This window comes from Sinohyriopsis cumingii, chromosome 1 (genome assembly GCF_028554795.1).
Source record: "Sinohyriopsis cumingii isolate HCF-2022 chromosome 1, ASM2855479v2, whole genome shotgun sequence".
Taxonomy (NCBI): Eukaryota; Metazoa; Mollusca; class Bivalvia; order Unionida; family Unionidae; genus Sinohyriopsis; species Sinohyriopsis cumingii.
The window spans coordinates 23,595,263-23,618,491 of record NC_142961.1 but is presented as its reverse complement, the minus strand read 5'-3'; the positions used below and the strand labels follow the sequence as shown (position 1 = coordinate 23,618,491).

The window sequence follows — 23,229 nt, the reverse complement described above, 5'->3', positions numbered from 1 at the left end:
TTCAACTGTGTAGGAACACGAGCATTTACACATGAAAATTAAAATATGTAAGTTGAGTTATCAGCAGTGAGTGCATTTTAATAGGCCCCACTACTGTGAACCAATTTAAAATCAGGACAGCAATTCAGCGACCATCATGCTTCTAAATAAAGGAAAAATCCATAAAAGGCACTTGACACAATGTGAATCCTAAAATGGCAACAGGATATGTTGAATGATTCCCATGTTATGCTAGTTAAAGGAACTGCTTTAGTGGAGACTGGGCAATAACTCCATCAAAATTGGGCTGAAAAGATGAAAATTTAAAAGCATATCTAAATGTGACTGGCAATTAGACTATCAAATGGTATCCAAGTATGTCTGATATTTGCAAAGCTTTCAGGACTACAAGAGTTAATGATGGGCAGAGAGCTGGACTGACAGAATTGTTAATTACTGCTGGGGTCCCATATCTTAATGCTGGACCCTTTGAAAGATCTTATTTCTGCAGGCTGGTGAGGAATTTTCCTCCAAATTCTGCATAGCAAAAATATATAATCTTTCGGAAGAAATGAACAAGGCATTTTTCTATTTATATTTAACTGAATTTTTTTTCTATTTTTTAAAAAACTGTCTTTATTCATTTACCTCATATTTCTGTATTACACACATCCCTTTCCAATATGATTCTTCCACATGTTTAGTGACATATCAGTACAAATAAAGGTCAACAAGAAGTATCTGTTTTACAAAACACTATTCATTGCCTTTAAAAGAGAAGTGTAAGCAGCAATAGTAAAGCTTTGTCATAAAAGGTTATACAAAACTTATCATCATATATTCATAAATTGATCACTGCATTTTCCTCCCTATTATATATGAAACATTAAACATTTCTTTATACATACGAGGAGACAGTTTCTATCACTTTGGCTGAGGCATCTTTGACATTTTTCATAAGAGAGCTGGCTCCTATCTTAAAGGAACTAAAAATGGCACTGGCAGTGGAAGAAGCCTGATTGGCTGATGAAACGTCTCTGTAACCACTGTAATCATTCTGTGCTTCTCGTACCTGTGGCTCTCTCATTGGGCTGTTGTTCAAAACTGCAAAGAAATACATTCATTAGCACAATGCAGCAGAGATGTCTTCATTAAGATCATTTTTAGTGTGTGTAAATTGCTATTTATATATATATTCTACGGATTATAGCCATGCTTATTACACTATCTTTGTTCTTTTGACATCAGAACACTGATTTTCATAACAAGACACGATTCCTCAAAAAATATCAAAGTCAGAATTTTGTGTTTGTAAAACACATCCCCATGCTTCCCCATTCACCCCAAAGTTAGATCCTCTTGGGTGAGAACTGCCCCATTGGCAAATGTCAGTTTAATGTGGGTGTTAGTCCTGCCCAGTATGTATGTGGTAATAAGATGGAGATCACGGCTGTTTCCAAGTGATGACCCAGAGGCATTGTCCATTAGGCACATTATGGATGGACCTTCAACCCAATGTCAGTGACATGTACAAGTCTAGTCTTTGTATTTTCATGCCCAGCAAGTGTACAATGGTCAATGGGTGCAGGTCTCAAGTTTCCAAGTTGTGACCTAGGAATTAAGTCCCTGGTGGTAGGAGTGGACCCCAAGGTCGATGTCACTTACATCGGTAAATTGGTCTTTTAATATCCTTTAAGTGTGTTTATACATTGAAATGTACTACGATCCACATATTTGCTAGCTGAGAATTTCATTCAATGTATGCAATCAAAACCAAGCTGTTCAAATTTGAACACTGCTCCTACAAGATCAAGACAAGGGGAGTACACAAATGGAATGGATTCATAAATAGGCAATTTTTCACTGCCAGTCCGTGTTTGTACAAATACATCCTTTCCCTCAAATACACCTGTAATGGCTTCTCTCTGGAATACAGTCATATATTTGATGTTAAACTTACAAAGTATCCTTTTGAAAGTGAATTGCCTCCACCATTTTTGGCAGACGTACCATGCACCACTGTTGCAAGCCATTGGTTAGTTCGGATTACATACTATGAGAAAAAAACCAATAGATGTTGCTTTGATAAAGCTCTGAAATATCTGAATGGTCCACCAAGGTGTAGATTGGGTTAACACATTGGAACCTTGACTAGCAAAGATATACCATCCGATTTGTGTCAGGTCAGGATGGACAGAAGACAGGAAGATGAACGGATGGATAGACTAGGGAATTATTAACTGGGTGGTGGTGGGGGAAATTATTAAAATAGAACTAATATTGTATGACTTCAGTACTTAATTAGAGAGCAGTCAAGCAAAAACAAAGATAAGTCTCAAACTTCAACTAAATCCATCTGACAACTTGAATGGCTTCACTTTGTGATTTATTAAGCTAACAACATATCAATCCAACCAAACATATGAAAACTTGTTTTTCACATTAACGTCCACTTCCCTAATCCTGGCATCATTTGATGCAATCAGAGTTACAAAGAACATTTTTTTTGTCAGCCATGTTATTAACTGATATTATAAGAGAAAACAAAGTGATTCCAATTACTTTAGACTGATATTGAATATTCATTATCAGGAAACAAATTTTTTTTAAATTGTCAAGCCATTCGTGTAACTAATATGTCTAAATCGTCGAAAAAACAAAGTTATTTTGATTAGATTAGACTCGTATAAGAAATTCATTACTAGGAAATGCACAACTGATAATATGTCTAAGACTTGGCCAGACATGGAACCATCCAGTAAATCAACACTGAATCAGTTGATCCTACCCCCCCCCACAATTTTCTCAATAAATTTACACCGATCTCAGAAATGACCCAGATGACCATGAAAATGTTGGAAATCCATGAATTCGTGGAAAACTCATCCCTGGAAAAAGAGAATCCATCATATGCAAAAATGAAATCTCATTAAGCTTCTTCCATACCTTAAGTGCATGCATCCAATAAACATTGTTCAATGTACGTGGTCAAGAACTAAAGTTCTGCAAAAACCACTTTCTTCTTTCATAGTCTTTGTCTTTTGGACCCCAAATTCAAAGGATCCATTTCATACCAAACATGCATGCCATCCATAAACTTTGGTGAAGGTCAATGAACTTAATCTACAACAAATGTTCTCAGCAAAACCCTTTTTTTTTTTTGTGCAACAGTGACATGTTGATCCAAAATACATAGAATACACGAGAAATTCAAATTTTGGTCAAGGTCTGTGATGTGGAACTAATGTAACTGTAAACTAATTTTATTTTTCAGCCACAGTTGAACTTGCTCATTCTTCTAATTAATCTTTAAAGCTTATTCCTTACTCCACAAGCAAGACATCCACAACATTTGAATAAATGTAGATTGGTGACAGCATTAAAAAAATACAAATTCCAAGTTTTTGTTGTAGACTGTCACTGTAACTCTTCATTAGAATCATTCAAACAATATTCATTTCGAGCCTTAGAGATGAAATATTACAACTGTTAGAATCTTATTTCTGACATGCAAAATTATATTCAATTCTAATCACTGATGTCAGAAGGGGCCATATACAATTCAGTTTTGTAGACTAAATGTACAAAAAGATGAAAAGTTTCAAGTCTGCTATAACTTAACAAATGTACTTGGCCAAGGTATGAAAAAAATAATGTACTTTGTAGTATACTGGCCAAGGTATGAAAAAAATAATGTATTTTGTAGTATACTGGCCAAGGTATGAGAAAAATAATGTACTTTGTAGTATACTGGCCAAGGTATGAAAAAAATAATGTATTTTGTAGTATACTGGCCAAGGCATGAAAAAAATAAATGTATTTTGTAGTATACTGGCCAAGGTATGAGAAAAATAATGTACTTTGTAGTATACTGGCCAAGGTATGAAAAAAACAATGTACTTTGTATTATACTGGCCAAGGTATGAAAAAAAAAAGTACTTTGTAGTATACTGGCCAAGGTATGAAAAAAATAATGTACTTCATATTATAATGGTATGAAGAAGAAAACAAACTGCTATTGTCATTACTGATACTAAAGTTAAATTTTTTGCGTTTTTTCTAACCTGCACATATTTTTCATTCACAGGCAAACTCTGTAACATAACATCAGTAAAGAAAACCACATACTCAATGGTGTGGAACAATGAAACTAGCTCACATACAAAATACCAAAGATAACAAAATGACTAAAATGCCAAATTCAAAAAGCAATACAAGAAAAAATTATATGATTCCATCCAAACTTTGTATTTGTTTTGTAGGAACCAAAAGGACTGAACACAGAAAGTAGGAGACAAAAATTAAAGATAGTGTGCAAAAATGATGTTTTATCTTAAAATCACCTTGACCTTAAACACTGATTCCAAAATCAATGTGTTTTTCTTATCTCAAATGCAAGCCATTCAATTTTTTTTTGAAAGATATGAAGTATCTAAGTCATATTATTGTGTAGAAACATTTCATTTTTTCAGTTACTGTGATCTTTCTTTATGGCTCTTTGAGCGAGAAACCAATGTTTTCACCTTGCCCAAATGCAAATTACCAAGTATGGTAACAGTAGATGCAGGAGAACTTGAATTATTGCTTATTATAATAATCAGTATACCCTCTGCCTTAAGGCAGGCATATACAAATTCAAAACAAATTTTACACATAATTTTAAAGCTGACAAACTATGTTGTTGCCTCTTCTAAAAAAGCTTATTCTCGGTATATCTGCTAATGCAGGCATGAACTGCCTCAATTTTCAGCTGATCTGGACAGACACTATGAACACTCCAAGTCTAGATTACACATATTAAATGTAGCATATGTGGGTGGTGAATATCTTCATACCTGGTTGTGATGGAGGCATTTCTCCAAACTGGAGGCAGTTTTTCAGAGTGACATTCCTGGCAGCTGCAATCTGCTGAAGTCTGTCCACTATATCAGATATTGTCAATCTCTCCACAGGGTTCACTTTCAGCATTCCACCTGCAATACACATTCAAAGCTAAAGTTTAAGGATACAAAAGGTCATAAGATATCCTGCTTTTTATTCATAAAATATATATTTTTTAATCAATGTTAAATAAGCCTGACCTGACTTTATGAATGTGATCACTTTCATCGATAACTGTATTCCTTAAATATTTTCACTTTTTTCCATAAAATATATATAGCTTGAATAAAAATATATAAATTGTAAACTAAACACTTTTGCAGTGATAATAACACACTGACTGAATGTAACTTTACTGCCACACCATTAAACATTTTGGTGGAGAACTATGAGCAAAACTCTTGACAGGAGATCCAACAGATACACCAATAAATTCATGTACATCAAGTCACAAAAACCATCTGAAGCTGGAGAATAACAAGGTTTGAATTGAAAATGATAAATAATTACACTCTATTTTTAAAAATTTAGGTGTTGCAAACGCAGCTTTTTAGAGATCATCCAATATTTTTATTATTACTGAATAAACATTGGCAAAAACATTCTTTTAAACTCAGAAACTTGGTTTCTTCTTAAAATATTTTAAGAAGACACTTGCATCCCATTACCCCTAAGATGGCACTGTCTCTAGTCTCCTAATAACACGAAGCAGCTGTGAGTCATACCAGATACAAACTCATCTTAACGCATGGTTTGTGCATGGACCAGATTTAAAAAATTTCTTTTTACTTTTGTAAATTCAGCAGTTACTCAACAAACTGGGAAGACAGCCTGTTCTGCTGCCAACAACTGATCCATACAGGTGCAACTGAGTCCTTTAGGATGAAATGTCTCTTGAGGTAAAAGCTAGAGTATTCTTGAATGAATATTGTTACCTGCTACAGCCATGTGAAGTCTATGAAACTAAGAATAGGTACCTTTCTGTAGAATAATAGCTTATGACTCCTTAGCTTTTGACCTTATAGTATGGCCTTCAGTAGAGGAATGACTTCTGGACATGAGTCATGTAATCAACTAAATGTTGATGAAACCTTTCTGTACAATAGTTGATTGGAACTCCTATGGTTGTTTAATAGACAAAGACCCAATTCACCCCAGGCAATATGGACTAACTCCAAATACAAACAATGTACACAACCACTACCTTGACTTTGGCACTATTATGGCAGTTTGTGACATGTTCTTTAGTCTGTAACATATGAGACTAAATGCTTGACCTGCCAAATTACAAAAAGTGGACAGGCTACTTTTTCTTTTGTTTTGCTTTCTCTTCTATTTTTTCTCATTTTTTAAAATCATAAGTTTTTACTTTTCAAGTGATCATGGTTACAAGGGAATAAATTAGGTCAGTGGTGTTTGTGTTTTTGCGATATGGACATTCATAGTGCTGGAACAATCAGCATGTACTTTAGTCTGGTTTCCAATCTACAATATAAAATACTACATATATGACCTACAAAATTTCACAATTGGTAGCCAACCTATGTGGTTTTATTTAGAACAGTCTAAGGAGTCATAGTTATAAATTATTAAATAAAGGTCAGTGATGGTATCTATATTTTTGCGATGCAGTTGTTCATAGCAGTGTCAAAATGCATATTCTGCCAAGACATCGTGGTCACTGGTTGCATTCAGCAGGTGGTAGCTCATAACAGTGTGTTTATACAATAAAATCAATGCATGCATTACAATTGTGGTTGACATGTGGTTGGTCATAGCAGAGGTCGTTCAAGACAGGTTTAACCGTATAGATAGTAACGAGGAAATTTTTATCCTTTTTTTAATACTAAATTTGAGAGACAGTGGAGCTTCTTCCTAATGTCACTGTGATTGGGGAATATATATAAAGGAGAAACAGCTGCACTATACTCTCTTGTGATAAACAAATTACAAAGAAATGCTCAACGACAAGAAAGCATAAATAAATTTGGAATTTGTGAGTTTCTGAGACTGTACTGACAAGGCATGAGCATATGCTGTGACTGACAAATGAACAGATCTGGCATCAAACACTGGGAGGGGTGGAAGCACCTTCACTTCAGCAAGCAGTTGAATTTTAACACTTTTTGGCTAAAACAACACAAAGGACATAGCAACAGCTTTTTTTTTAGAAAAATGGATTTATTGAGTGGCAGCTGTTTCTTGAATATTTATAACTTGTGGATCCCATGCTTCTTAACTAAATATGGGGCAAATAATGATGTTGTATATAGATTCTTAACAAGTATTCATGTTCATAAACAGTAGAAAATCCCTTAAACTGCCTCAAGTTTTAAATTTCAACTGCACTTTTTCAGACCTAAAAATTCAGGGACAGTATGACTTACATGAAAACAGGATTTATTGTGTAAAAATATGTCCTTACGTATAAGATCATGAAAAACTCTGTATTCTGTATCATTCTCTGGAATGCTGTAGTTCCCATTAATAATTCTAAGTTTTGCAGAGTCTTCAAATGGATGTACTCCAAAACACAGCAAGTATAACACACAGCCAAGAGCCTGAAACATGTATAATGTTTATGGATCAGAATTAAAATAGCCAGTCAATATTTAAACAGAAATATTAAATGCATTCGGTGAGCCTCTACCTGACAGGAGAAATATATAACCAATTTTCTTGAAAAAACTCGAGAGCTTTAGTCTCCCAATTACTGTATTTTATTGCAGATTTTTATGATCCTGATATTTCTGTACTTTTGGACAATTCTTCAAATGACATGCTGACTCAGAATAATTACTAATTTTCAAATTTTTTTACTTTTACAATATTAAGATCATCTTGAAACATGTGTAGGTTTGAACTTGTACGCTCTTTCTTCCATCTGGCAAAATACAATTGAAGAAACTCTTATTTAATAACATGTACATCTCACATCTGTTTGCTTATCTATCCATTTACCTACCTGCTTTTCTATTTACAGTTCCTTTTAATCTTATAAATTAAATGTAAGAAAATCTTACCCATATATCCCCAGCTTCATTTACAGGGTAGTTCTGGTATAGATCTAACATTTCTGGTGCTCTGTACATTGGAGTGGTGTGTTTAGCAAGCTGAAATAAAATTAATTGGACTTGGCAGAGTTTTCTAAAGTTATCTAAGAGAAGGGTCTATAAAGGTCCCCTTGATAAAGTACATTTGCAATTTCAGGGGACTGCATATTTTTTAAATTATTTACATGTTCTTATTCAATAAGCGATTTCTACACTATGGATACATCAGTGGTGAAAAAATAATAACACAGTAGCTGTTATGGGTGTTTTATTTTACAGTACCACAGAGTTGTTAACAAAATTAAATCTTTTTTTTGATAAAAGGTCATTTTGAAGCCAATCTTTTAATAACAGATATTAGCAGCATGATTACTCCATTTTCGCGTGCATTCTTCATGCCTTTTTGTCAAAATTACCATTTTCAGTAGTGCTATCAAATGCTGGGGGAAAATCCACACTCTCATTATCAGTAATTTCATATCCATTGTTTTTTTTAAAACAATCTTTCAATTCATAGTACTTGCATTTATATAAGACCATCAGTCATTATTGCCTTTAACTACGAGTATTTAGCATGAAAAAGCAAGACATTCTTTAATTCTTTATAATTTTAAGTGTTCTGTCAGAGCTGAGAAGCTTGTTACATTGGCCAAGTGATAAAAATAATACCCTCTGATGGAAGTGAACTGCCTAATAGTTGGGACACAGAGCACAAGACAGCAAATGATGATGAAGATTATTTTTGTGTATTTAAAGCACTTTACCCATATTTTACCCTTTCAAATTTTTACAGGGAAAAAGGCAGAAGGGTGGAACCATGGGAAAACACTGATTGAGTTGCATGCATGTGCTTGATATTGAACTGTACTTAACCATTATTTTAATATTAAAAATCGATCTAAACTTTAGAACTGCATCTTGTCTTAGATCAAACTATTCAAGCACTTGGCATTATATTTTTTCAAGCAACAACTTTTATATATCTAGTTTAGTTATGTGCTTTTATCTGCAGGAGTTTCCAAACAAAAGTCAAAAGCAATCTTTTGCTATTCAATTGTACAGGAATTGCAGCCTACAAAATTAGATTTTCAAAAAGTCTTTTATAAAAGTACTATAATTTATTACTGTATTCCATCAGTGAAAATTCATCCAATAAGATTGCACCAAATCAACAACAATAATTCCCCAAGCACTAAATAACCTACTTGTGTTGCTGTGCCCTAAAACACTAACTGATGTTGATTAGTATAAGTCTAGAAGATGCTTACTTTTTTATTTCAGCATTACTGTAAGCACCTGCCTGACACATGGTTCATTTTCTGTCAAACAGAACCATGTTCAGTCAAATGCTCTTGTTTTTATGTAATTTTTCATTGGATTCACAACAGAAAATAAGCAACACTAGTACTTGTATAGTTAATTTTTTATATCTTTTTTGGCCAAAATACAACATAAATATGACAGAAATGATAACTTAAACTGAGACTGACCCCAGGGTCATATGGTCTTTGCAGGTACTGGCATTATTTACCTACATCACTGGACAGCATTTTGGAGTGGTGATCACATGCCAGTAGTGATGCAAAGAGTTCCATTCTCAGCTTCTTGCTAAATATAAAATTAATGTGGTTTGTAACAAGAGTTCATGAAAATATTATTCTCCTCTCTTTCTTTACTTGTGGAATGTGTTTTTTTAGACTGGTGATCATGTTTCTTTCAACCATTAACTATATCTAAAATAAATGAAGCTAATCAAATAATCTCATCTTACTTCATCCTCTAGGAGACTGCGTTTGATAGCTGACCATGAGTTGTCTGGGTTGTAGGTGGTGGTTGTGGCACTGCCGAAGTCACACAATTTTATGGCACCCTTACCACTAATCAGCAAGTTCTCAACCTAAAAATAGGTGCAAGACTTTATCATTATACACAAATTTCATGCACATTTGAACAGTAAGAAATATGAAATGCTCTAACGAAAAAGACATCCTTGAAACAGAAATCATTAAAAGAGAACCTTTTACATGTTTATGTTATTTGGACAGGCATATCTTCCTAAATTTTAAATTTTGTACCTTTATGTATATGGAACACCACTTTTAATCTGCACTATACTGCCAGTATTGCGCTGATATGCCAGGACATATTACACTAAAGAAATGCATTTTTTCTGTATTTAATCTCTTCCTGTGCAAACCTGCCAATAAAAAGACCTCAGTAATGCAGTCATTTTTTGTCACATGTTAGTCCAATTTTCAGTAAGGTGCACTGAAATATGTACTGCTATTGTTGACTGGAAATCATCCACTTGAAAAGTTTATAAATGGGGTCTGAATTAATTATGGTAAAATTATGGTCAACAAAAAAGTTTGTAAAGAACAGTTGGGTCACAATGACCTCCAGTTCAGTTCAGAAACTGTTGTCCCAATCCCCTGAAAGTTTATTACATCTTGTTGGACCTCTCAACTCAATACAACCTTTATTTTTCTCTCTTATTATTCATGTGATGATGGCAATCATTTATCCTGCCACAGGCAATACTGAAACTGAAGTGATACAATATTCGATAAATGAAATTACCACCTTTCCTATTTTTTTTATTTCTCAAGCACGGCCAAGTATTCAAATATTTTTTTTAATACTTCTGTTCAAACTGATTGGACATTTCAAGAGGCTGATGTATTCTATCATCTACAAGGTTTTTCATATGCTGGATGACATTTCCAGATAATGCTAAAATGAAAAAGCAAAAGCTTGATCTATCCAGGTATTCTGCATAAACAACACAGGCAAATGAAAGCATGTGAGGTACCTATTGCCAAGTTAGTTTGGTTTCCTGACCCACCCCCCAATTAAAAAATCTGGATCTATAGATAAAACACTGTTAAGTCCATATCCAGATTTGGCTTAAATTTCTGCAACTTCATATATTAGGCTAAAACTTTTCTGTAAGTCTGTAATATAAAGGCCCTTTCTGCAAGTTTTAAGGTAAAATCGTAAGGGTTGGCAGGACTGCTATTACACCATCCTTACATACATCCCCCCACCTTATCTCACAGAGGACATGTTCAAGCCTATCTTTTGGTACCCTTGGGCTAATCTACAACCACATTCCAATAGAACAATTAAAAATGTTCAAGTCTATTTCAAAGATAACACAAGTGAAGATACAATCCAATATGAGATGTACACACCCATGAAGATTGCTTGGACAAAGAATGGACAAGATCACTTAACTGTTGTCTTCTCCTGAGAATAACAAATATGAATAAACCAATATGTACATGTCATTCAGTATTATCACACTTTACTACAAAATGAGCCACAAGAACACAGAATTTGCTAACAATTTTTATTAAAAAAATTAAATATAATAAAAAGGTCAGAAAAACACAACAAATCTTTATGACATTATTATGTAGAAAATACGGTTTACTTACCTTTTATGTTCAAATGCTTTTCAAATGAGGGAGGGGTATTAAAGTACAAATATGTTATATGGGGATAGGGTGGGTAAACATAACTTTTTAACACATTATTGGTTACATCAAGCTGAATGCTAAATGCCTTTCCCATTTAACACCAAGGCAGCTGACCCTATATATCCTTGTGAAAGGCACTTAGCTCCCACTTAACTGGCATGCATAGAAATCAGAATTCTGCATTTGTAAAATGTGTCTCTGTGTTTCCCCATTTTGATCAAAAACCCAAAGTTTGGACCTCATGCCCATTAGGCAAGGTCCAAATCATGAGTAAAACTTCAGATGTGCATTTTCTGCATGCCCATCAAGTATGTACATTTTATGAAAAGGGAATCTTGATAGTTTTCAAGCCTTGACAGACAAGTTGAGAGTCTAGGGGCAAAAATGGACCCAAGGGAACATTACATTTGCATATATAAATTTGCCTTGTCAGTGCTGTAAGTATATACATGGTTATAACGGATCTCAATAGTTTCCAAGAAATTATTTCACAGGCACGTAAGACATATGATTCAGGAGTTTTTGTAAAAAAAATTTACCATAGTTATTCTAATAGATGCCCTGAGGGCAGTGCAATTTTCAATGAGGGGAATGTATTGATTTTGTTTATTTTTTTAATACTATACACCATTCCTTTACTGAAAATGTTTGTAAATTTAGTTGTTTTGGTTTTTCTGACAGTCGCTGGACTACTCATGCACTGTTTTAATGATTTGGACATATCATAATGCAGATATACGGATCTATAAGCATAAATAAGATAGGAATTTCTTCTTTTTTTGGTGGAAAAATGGGGGGGGGGGCATTTATTAGAAAAAGGGGGCTTCTATTAGAATAAATATTGTATGTAAAAATCACTCTAACTTCCACCCCCAAAAAGTGTTGGCATAATCTAAACCTATGGGACTATCATAAGCCCACATTCCATGTGTATAGTTTTAATGTATATACCTACATACATACTGTATCAAATAATTCTCATAACTTTTTTGAGGGGCCCCGAGTGGCCGAGTGGTTTAAAGCGCTCGCCATTACAGATCACTGTCATCTCACCTCTGTCTGCGTGAGTTCAAGTCTCAGCCTCGGCTAGCGCTGGTACATGAGAAAGCCTGCCAGTAGCTTCTCGTGGGTCGGTGGTTCTTCCCGGGGTTTTCCAGGGTTCTTCCTCCACCAATTATACTGGCCGCCATGTCTAGCCTATCTTGTGCTGAAAAATGGCGTTAAACCCTACAACAACAACAACAACAACTTTTTTGAAAGCATTGAGACAATACTTTATCTTCTGCATTCCAAACAATCACTGCTTAAGCTTAATACAGTAAGCATACATTTAAATTCTGTAAACATGGTAAATTTAATATTTAATATGTGTGTGTGTATATAAGCTTACTTTGAGATCCCTGTGTATAATGGGTGGGTTCTGCTTATGCATGTGCTGCACAGCCTTACAGGTCTGATAGCATATCTGCAGGACCTGATCACAGGGCAGTGTTGCATCCTTGCACAGAAAATCCACCAACTGACCACCTGTAATGCAACAGGATATTTTGGTACAAAGCAGTGTTAGGAAATCGTTACCTCATTAACTGAAAGCAAAACATCTCATACTGTACTGATGTGACCTTCATGCAGAATAATGTAGTCACTGCAATACATCATGACAGAATGAAGAAAGCAATGAGTCTCTATAACATGACATGGATGCACTAAAATTTCTATATATCCCATACATCAATCATTGTTAAACCATGCAGACACCCTTAGTACTATATTCAGCTATTATAACAATTCCATGGAACCATTCCAAATATCCTAAGGGGCTGATTAAAAATCCTTAAACCATTCTGCATATGTAAACCCCATCCTAACCCAAGGTTTAAAAATCTTTATTTCAAATGACATCTGGGAGGCTGCACAACACTTACACATTTACACATGCATATTATTGGGCAGTATAAAATATTCCTAATTTTTTCTTGATAAAACACAGTGCTCAATAAGACTGCTTTATGGCTTACCTGAGCAAAGCTCCATCAGCAGAAGATACTCCGATTGGCCATGGTCAGACTGCTCCTTTCCAATGGCTGCTGCTGCAATGAACTGCACTATATTGGGGTGACCTGACAACTTTTTCTGACATTTGTGAAGGACAATCATGCCAAAATACATCTCACTTATGAATGGGACAATACATATAAATCCATTCATCCATTTATCTGTGTATCTATAGCAATGTTTACTAAGATAAAAAGGATTCAATTTAATGGCTAGACATTTGAGCTGAGTTAATAATATGCCAACAATAATCTTCCAAGTTGAACGTCATGCCACATTATTATCCACTAGCACTGTTATACGACCTGAGCTCGAAACTGATGCCATCAGGTTAGAAGCTAGCATTTGGAGAGTTACAATTCTGATATTACAAGCTGAAAACATGTCTTGCTTGTGATATGGTACTGGTACTTTTGGAACTGTGTTTAAATTTTTGTTTCAAAACATGAAATATGCAGGTCGACACTGAAAATAGCTAGATTTTTGCTAGCTGAAAATATTAGAAATATCAAATGCTAGAACTGATAAAAAGTTAACAACAGGCCCTATAAGTAAAAGGCAAAGATCATCCAAAATGATGTACAAACATGTAATAAACCAAACAGAACACTACCAGTTATCACTGACAGTAAAGGATACAAGAAACTTGATTTCTTGAAGAATGAGTTGATTTTTCTCCTCATCATTGGCCAAAAGACGCTGCCAAAAAAGTAATGTACGGTTGTTAAAGATGGCTAACTATGAAACACATTATTCAATTTGATAACAGTTGTAAAAGTGAAAAGAAAAATAAGCAGATCATATTAAATAATCTTCAAATGATATTAATCAATGTAAAGCTTCTCTGTAGAAATCTGAATGAACACAGAAAAAAATAACTAGTTCTTGCTGAAATAACCTGCCTGGGGACTATATAAAGAGTTGTTCACCACTAAAATGACATTCACCAAAAAACTGTTTTCTGATAATGATAAACAGGCATGTAAATTAATTGGTATGTTCAAACAAGCACATGCATTTGCAGTATAGTGTTGATGTGTAAGTGGCATTCTTCTAAAAAAATGTTTTTAACAAAACATAGAAAAAGACACATGGACCAATACAATTACCTAACAGAACCAGAACAGTCCTATAATATAAATGTTTTAAAGCATGTAACTATAGTTATTCTGACCTATCATTATAAGATCTCTTGGTCAGATTTTCCTAATTGCACAAAAGCAACTTTATCTAACAGCTACATATAAATGGAATAAACTGATTGAGACCGTCATATGTTACATCTACATGTATATGGAATAGACTGATTGAGACCATCATATGTTACATCTAGCAGTGGTCTCTCAAGACAGGTTTCACTGTATCTATCTATTTGCACTGATTGCTATTAATAAGTGGCTTCATATTTTCAATGGCCTTAACCAGTTATCCCTGGTAGAAGTTCTTCATCTGCTCCAAACTGATGGTCAAGGAGATTTTGGTTTTAAAGGTTGTAAATCCCAATTATTTACAGGTGATTGTGAACCTTTCATATTAATTCTAGGGTCACTGTATATAGTGTCAATGTGTACATTAGGATGATTGTAGCAATGATGAAAACCAACTTTTAATGTATAAAGTTTTTCTGAAGCTTTTAGTTCACTTATGCTAATTATACCCAAGTTGGACTATATACAGTAACCTGACTAGAAATAATAATAAAATAATAAAAACACAATAACAGCAGGTTAATAACCCAATTACAGCTCTCAAGGTCCATAACTGTGACTAATAATAACCCAATTACAGCTCTCAAGGTCCATAACTGTGACTAATAATAACCCAATTACAGCTCTCAATAACCGCTGATTAAGTAATGTACTGAACCTCATTATCCTGCAAACCACTGTATGTACAGAACCACAACTTATCGAAAATAGTGAAATATGTGGAATTTCGTATATAATAGTATTTTGAAAAAGAAATGAAGATCTGAAAACAAGTATCACCTTTTCTTTCAACCCATATTGTTATACATTGGTATGATGCTGGTCATGGGGTCCATGGTAATATTTCACATGAATTTCGTCATAATGTGAGAGAGCTATTAACTACACAAATTCTCTTTTAAATACATAAAGCACTGCTAAGCAGTAATTTACTTACTTATCTCAGAATAAAGAGTGATATCACTAATTTATTTCTAAATTTTGTCTGCAGATGAATTCCAAACTAAAGATAATTGCAGCACATTTAAAAATGTACCCTCTGTAATCATTCATGTCAGTTTCTTAGTTAGCAAAAACATCTGCTGTTTATGTCTCTCGCTTTCATGCACTGTTAAAAATGAAAGCCTGTAGCACAGCAGAGCTTTAGTCAAACATGACAAAGCCATACAATGTTTGTGATAGATTTCTATTCAATGTGCTGTATCCAAAAAATTAATGTTGAAACTTATGATTTTTAAACAGTCTGATTCTATATATAGCTAGAAACCAATTTTAGACAAAAGTATTACCCCATTGCACTTCTAAACAGTATCAGAAATCCAATATTCTTTTTTTCCCCAAACTAATATCTTATTAGTTTTAAAGTGTTTGGCTTGTGACAAGAAACATTTTCATTCAACAGTTTTTTGTGTTTCTTTTAAACAATGAGTGCGACAGTGGCCAAAAGCTGTAATAAGGTATAGTGTGAGTCATTAAGACTTTGTTCTATGTGGTTATTATGCTATCAGTGGGTGAGAGATGGCATATAGTTTTAAAAAAATATATACCGTTTAGATTTTTTGAAGAAGAAAAAAAAAAAAACAAATTTTAATTGTAAATCAGGGCCATTAAAACTTTTTTAAAATTTAAAAAGTTGGTCCCTAAGCAGGAAAATAAACAAATAGTAATATGGTTAGGTTTGTATATCGCAAGAAACTAGTCTTATATGATAATAAGAGAACTCCTTCCTTTTTTTTTTTTAACAAATCATTATTTTATTCATTTTAAATTATGTGGCTTTGTGACAGCAACACGTTCACTCAACAAATTCATACATTTTAAAACATGGTGGCATGCTACTGTGCAGTAGCTGGTAGAAAATGTCCTGACTGTCCACTGTTGACTCACTCTACAGTAACATACATAGGGAGATGACTTCAGACTTAGAATGCTAATCGACAGCTATTGCCTGGTAATAGATTCATGGGAATCTAACATTTTTCATTGAAATCACTTTATTCATGACATTAATGGCCACTGATAAGAGCAATAGTCATTACTGTGTACACAATTCCACACACTGAAATAAGTGGCATACGTGTACTCTCTTGTAAACAATGATATTTTCAAAGTTATTAAGGATAAAGTGACAGAAGAATTTATAGCATATATCACCTATCTTTCTGTTATTATTTTAATATATGATGCCATATTATTCTTGCTGAATAAACTGAAGAAAAAAGAGCTAAAGTGGGAGATGTGGGATCAAAGCAAGAAAACACACACACACACACATACACACACACACACACCCCTCAATAACATGCATGGCTCACTTTTTATCAAAAGATTTTAACAATATAAACCCATATTCCAAGCTTGACTGAAATTAGATCAAAAATATGGATTCCAGACGTTCAATGATCAACTGTAAAGAGAGATGCATGACAGATGACAGATGATAGATATAGGGCCAGACCAATAAACCCATTTATGGCCTGGTGAACTAAATAGTATTATGTTCAATGGCTCAAGTCTGACTGATTCCAAAGATTTGGATCAGTAGGTTACATGTTTTTGCTCCAAGCCACCAGAATCTAACTGGTCTTGAAGGGAGACCACTCTTATGTGATCAAAAAGTAGTCTCTTAAAATGTACAATCTCTCATTAGAGATCATCACAGTATACAACAAATTATTCAATTATTCACTCTTTTATTTCTATCAAGTGGGATGGTCTATCACTGCTGCAGTCATTCACAATAATTTGACTGTATTCCTACAGTATCAACTAATACTTTCACATGCACATTATGCAACACTATGTACGGTACTGTATCTTTAACTTCAAATAAGTGCTTTTACATATATAAAAGTTATTTATTTAGGTAATTATGATTCTTTTGATCCATTCTAAGAAAAGAAAGTGTGTTAACTTCAATTAGATCCCAAAAAAATATTGACTCCAGAGTGATATCATGACAGGGATAAGATGACAGATGAGATCTACTGAAACTCACTGGATGAGTGCTTTCAAAATTCTCTGTAAACACTGTATATTGAGATTTCCTAATCAAGACAGCTCTCACCACCCACCCCCACAGTATGCACACACTTTTACGACTTGACCGATGACTTTTAGCCCATGACTGATCTTTCCTAACCACTAACTAAAAAATATTCATGAAATATCAAAGACACTGACTGACATTATGCTTGTTGCTTTGGAGGCATTGATGCATTCAATTTCAACAAGAGCCAGTATTTAGCCCTGTTTAGTGGACCAATCACTGCCTATACACATCAGCAAGATGTCAATCTAGACAGGTTAGACTCATGCAATGGCAAAAACAGACAGCTGACCTGTGTCTTGTTTGAGTTCTTCACTGAAAAGCACTATTTCAACCACAGGTCTAAATGAATTATGCAATGAAGAGATGCAAATAATTTATTCAAGATGGAAAAAAAATCAACCTCTGATGAATGACTGATAGCACTATAACAGTTATACATGCCTTCTGATACAAATGTACCTGGGAAAAATGAAGGAAATAAAAGAAAAAGAAAGGCTGACCATCTAGGCCTCCAAAATACCTTAAGGGCATACTCCTTCCCAGATGTTACATCCTGAGCCACAAACACAAATGCAAAACCACCTGTAAAGTAATGAAAAAAGAAAACCATGAAATCACATTATTCAGCAAGTACAAATTTTTATGGAATTTTAGGTTGAAGTGAACTATGCATTTGTAAAGGGGATTGGATCTGTTTTATCATCTTTGAATTTAAATACTAATGAAAACACCATTTTTGGGTTGCAAAACCATGTAAACTGATACCAACAAAAATAAATCTACTATATAGGGGATAATGAAATAGGCTCTCTCAGTCTCACTATTACAACTATGAAATAGACTCTCTCAGTCTATTACAGACTATGAAATATGTTCTCTGTCTGACTATTACAGATTATGAAATAGACTCTCTCAGTCTATTACAGACTATGAAATATGCTTTCTCAGTCTCACTATTACAGACAATGGAATAGGCTCTCTCCATCTGACTATTACAGATTATGAAATAGGCTCTCTCAGTCTATTACAGACTATGAATTGATGTTCTCTCATTCTATTATAGACTATGAAAAATAGGCTCTCTCAGTCTGACTGTTACAGACTATGAAATAGGCTCTCTGTCTGACTTACAGACTATGAAATAGGCTCTTTCAGTCTATTACAACTATGAAATAGGCTCTCTCAGTCTGACTATGACAGACTATGAAATAGGCTCTCTCAGTCTGACTATTACAGATTATGAAATAGACTCTCTCAGTCTATTACAGACTATGAAATATGCTCTCTAAGTCTGACTATTACAGTCAATGAAATTGGCTCTCAGTCTCACTATTACAGACTATGAAATAGGCTCACTCAGTCTATTACAATCATCCTTGTAACAATAAATAAGTCATGACCTCAACTTTACTAGACAAGTGTGAGAGCATAATATTAAATATTAAATTCTTTTATTTGTCAGAGTGAACATTTACACATTTTAAGGTATGATCAAATGAAATCAATACTGGAAATGAGAAATCAATAAGCTAGTGAATTCTATATGCAATGAACAGTCAAGGAAGATGGCGAGTGTTAACTTTAAATTGGGTGTCATGATAAAGAAACTACAAAATCCTTTTTGTGATGCATTTTCTATTTCCTGGATGCTATGTTTATTTTCAGTGGATATACAAATACTACTGTATTTTCACTTACAACAATAAACAGGCTTTTTATTCAAAATTCTATAACAAATGAATTATGAATTCCCTCCCCATGCACCTATTAGTCATTGCAACATCCCAGATATGTGTCAAGTATAAATAAATGGACAAATGCATACTAAATGGCTTACAACAACTATAATATATACTGCACATGTACAGATTATTAAAGGACAACATTCTTCCTACCAATATGTCTTTCAAAATGATTTTCTGCAAAGCAAATGCAAAACATCATCATAAGTATGCATACAGAGTATAGCCTCTCCAACTTTTCAGGGAGGAGGGTTAAGAATATAGATACTGTGCAAAATGTTGCTTATTATTTATGGATGAATAAATGAATAATGGAGATCATATGCAACGATATCAATGTAAACATATCTGCATGTGCACATGAATAATGATGTGTAATTAGTATCAGAAATCATAAAAGGAAGTAAAACTCACAAAATTGAACACTCAGGCTTTATTATGTGCTTGCCAAGAAGTGCATTAGAATGAAATCTAAGAGCAAGAACATAGTGGGCCTAACAAATCTGTAGCATTTGGATACAATTGATCTTACAGTCTAACTGCGTTCCAAGCAATCAATACTCCTTTGCTGGGACTGAACCAAGCGAGTCTAGTCCCAGTCCTATAAGAGTAAAAGAGAGAGAGAGAAAGAGAGAGAGAGAGAGAGAACATATGATCCAGCATGATACTGTATGGAGCTCAATACTAAACTGTATAAAATACAACAAATAAATCACAAAAGTGAAAATCTGCTATCCATGTTTTATGGGGTTTTTTCCTCATTACAAGGAATCTTTTGACATATGTAAATCAATTTTCTGCTTCTTGTGAAAACTTTGACCTTCATGAACTTTAAGGGCAGTATTATAATGTATGGGGAAAGAATACTGATTGGGAAAGTATATTACAATTTACTTGAATTCATGTAGATTGTGACTACTATAAAATTCTTTATCAAAAGCTTGTATGACCTCAAGTCAAAACAACTTTAAGAAGTCAAGACTTTTCTTTAAACATAGAAAACATGATTATTTTCAGAGAACATCACCCCACCTCACCCCCAAAAAGGTCATCATAGCAGTGAGATGTTAACAATAAAAACCATTAGTTCCTTCTGAAGGTACCATGGCAAGATCAATATGTCTCATTGCTAAGAATTAAAGTTACACATTACACACTTCTATTATAGCCACATCCAGGGCAAATCCTCATTCATTAAATATATGCACAACCCTCACCCCTTTACCAGACCCTGATCCATATATCATAGCCCAAAATCTATTACATATAAATGGTTCCTTCCTCCTATGATTGCAACTTTCATCCAAAAAGGTAGAAAAAAATGTTACTAGAATTGCAACTTTTTTAATATTTGACCATGACCCTTTCTCAGGAGCCCGTGAGGAAATGGCCCATAAAACTAAATCACTCTGGGTGGATGGTTACCATATGGACAATCTACATACCAAACCTCGTGAATTTCTACCAAGCAGTTAAAGATAGTTATGGATGGATGAAAAGACAGACAGACAGATGAAGGATGTCTCAATATATCATAATAAAGCTTGGGGATCTGACCATTTACTACAAAACAGCCATAAGTTTAAGCATTCTTGTTCCAGCTGTAGCAACATTCACTGGCATTAAGAATGCTGGATGGAATCTGATGGAGCAATAAAATCTTTAAAAAAATTTCACAACTGAATAGTGAATGATGCAGATTAAATATTGTGGTAACAGAAACGCAGCTCACCAAGCTGATATCTCTGGTATGAAGCCTTGACAACAGGCATTGGATGACAGATTTTCATCTAGGACAAACTAGACATCATAAAAAGCTTTTTCTGGAAAACTCCATGGGATAGCAATAACAAGATTTTCAAGACGGATGCCACTGCAGCCATATTGGGCTTCAGATCGGCACCATTTTCATTTAAGACCAACTAGACACCAAATAAGTCTTGTTGTGAAAACACCATGCTGATATGACCATCCATTCAGAAGATGGCTGCCATGGTCATCCTACTGGATAATCAAATGGCATCATTTTCATGTAGTACAAAGTAGACATCATTAGAAGTCTCCTGGTGACAACCTCTAGCAATAAATATATTGGTAAAAACCTATGTTGATATGAACATGCTTTCATTTAGGACCCACTGGACATCATACAAAATCTTATGGTGAAAAGAAAAACTATGCCAAACTGACTTTCTGTTCAGGAGGGAAAGGAATGCTAACATGATTTTCAAAACGGCTGCTGTTACAGTCATATTGGACATCAGCTTGGCACCACTTATATTTAGGACTAAGGAGACATTAGAAGAGGTTCTTTAGGGAAAACCCCAACCTGCATCCAGATTTTTCAAAGATGGCTGCTGTGGTGACCATATTGGACGTCCAAGATTAGCATAATTTTCATTTAGTACCAATGAGACATCATAAGAAGTCTTCTAGTTAAAACTCGTGTCAATCTATCTATTCAGGGGGTATAGTGACAATAATATTTTTAAGAAGGTCATTGCTGCAATCTTACTGACTATCCAAACACAACCATCTTCATTGATGGCCAATCAGACCATGTGATGAATGTGTCTGCTAAGTTTCATGGCAATCCTCCATGTAGTTTAGGAGCAGCAGCAATAAAAAAAAAATTGTGCTAAAGGACAGATAGAAATGGGACAAAGGACAAATGACCAGACCAAATATTCTTCTGGCCTATGACCAGTGGAACAATATAAGATAGAGACTCTCAAAGATGCTGGCACTACTGGGCAAAAGAATTTCCAGGAATTCAAGACAAGACCCACTCTACTTTTTAACTGTCATATGTTGAGACTATATCTGATATTCTTCAGAAATACAAAAAATGCCAAATTAGCTGCTGTGGTGCATATACTGGATGACAACCTGGCATCATTTTTATTTAGGACAAAGTCATCATAAGTCTTTCAGGGAAAACCCCATAATATAATGATCATCCATTTCAAGGGATGAGTGACAAAAAGATTTTCAAGGCAGTCATTGTGGATCAACTAGGTATCAGAAGAAGGCTACTGGAGAAAACATGTTGATATAGCCATCCATTTGGAAAGGAGTAGAGATAACACATTTTCAAGATATTTTTTATTCAGGACTACTGATAACAAGATTTTCAAGATGCATGTTGTAGTGGCCATACTGGACTTCTAATCTGCACCATTTTCATTTAAGACCAACTGAAAATGTCATGATGATACATACTCCATTCTTCTGGAGTAGCAATAACAAGATTTTCAAGATGGAGGCCATACTGCCAGTTAGATCAGCATAATTTTCATTTATGATCAATTGGATCATAAGAAGTCTTCAATATGACTTTCTGTTCAAGCACAGTTGTATTAACTAGTTTTCTTTAGATGGCTGCCATAGAGGCCATATTGCATATCTGATCTGCATGAAAACAATGTTGATATGACCATCCATTTAGGAGTAGTAGTGATAATAGGATTTGGATTTCTAACAAAGATGAACAAGAAATTGTAAGAAGTATTTTAGTGAAAACTTCAAGCTGATATGACCATCCATTCAAGCGAAGTAGCCGTAACAATAAGATTTTCAAGAAGGCAACTGTGGCAGCCATACTGAATGTCAAAGTAGTACCATTTTCATTTAAAACCAACTTGACCATGGGATAAGTTAAAATTTCTTGGCAATCCTCCAAGTGCAGCAGTTCAGGAGGAGTAACAATACCAAACTTCTTTTAAATAACAGACTTTGGATGGACAACTGACCATCTCATAGGCTCTTTTGATCTAT

General features: G+C 34.3%; 1 protein-coding gene across 1 annotated transcript in view; it reads right to left on the bottom strand.

Annotated features, from left to right (window-relative positions):
• LOC149806553 (cyclin-G-associated kinase-like) overlaps window positions 1-23,229 on the bottom strand; it is a 111,495-nt gene that overhangs the window by 75,691 nt on the left and 12,575 nt on the right. The window contains exons 2-10 of the mRNA XM_089954408.1: window positions 18,231-18,292; window positions 14,090-14,149; window positions 13,414-13,528; window positions 12,786-12,922; window positions 9,685-9,810; window positions 7,884-7,973; window positions 7,286-7,421; window positions 4,815-4,952; window positions 888-1,083 (exon numbers count right to left, since the gene is read on the bottom strand). Of these exons, the coding sequence (XP_089810534.1) occupies window positions 888-1,083; window positions 4,815-4,952; window positions 7,286-7,421; window positions 7,884-7,973; window positions 9,685-9,810; window positions 12,786-12,922; window positions 13,414-13,528; window positions 14,090-14,149; window positions 18,231-18,292 (1,060 nt within the window). The remainder of the gene's footprint in view (window positions 1-887; window positions 1,084-4,814; window positions 4,953-7,285; window positions 7,422-7,883; window positions 7,974-9,684; window positions 9,811-12,785; window positions 12,923-13,413; window positions 13,529-14,089; window positions 14,150-18,230; window positions 18,293-23,229) is intronic.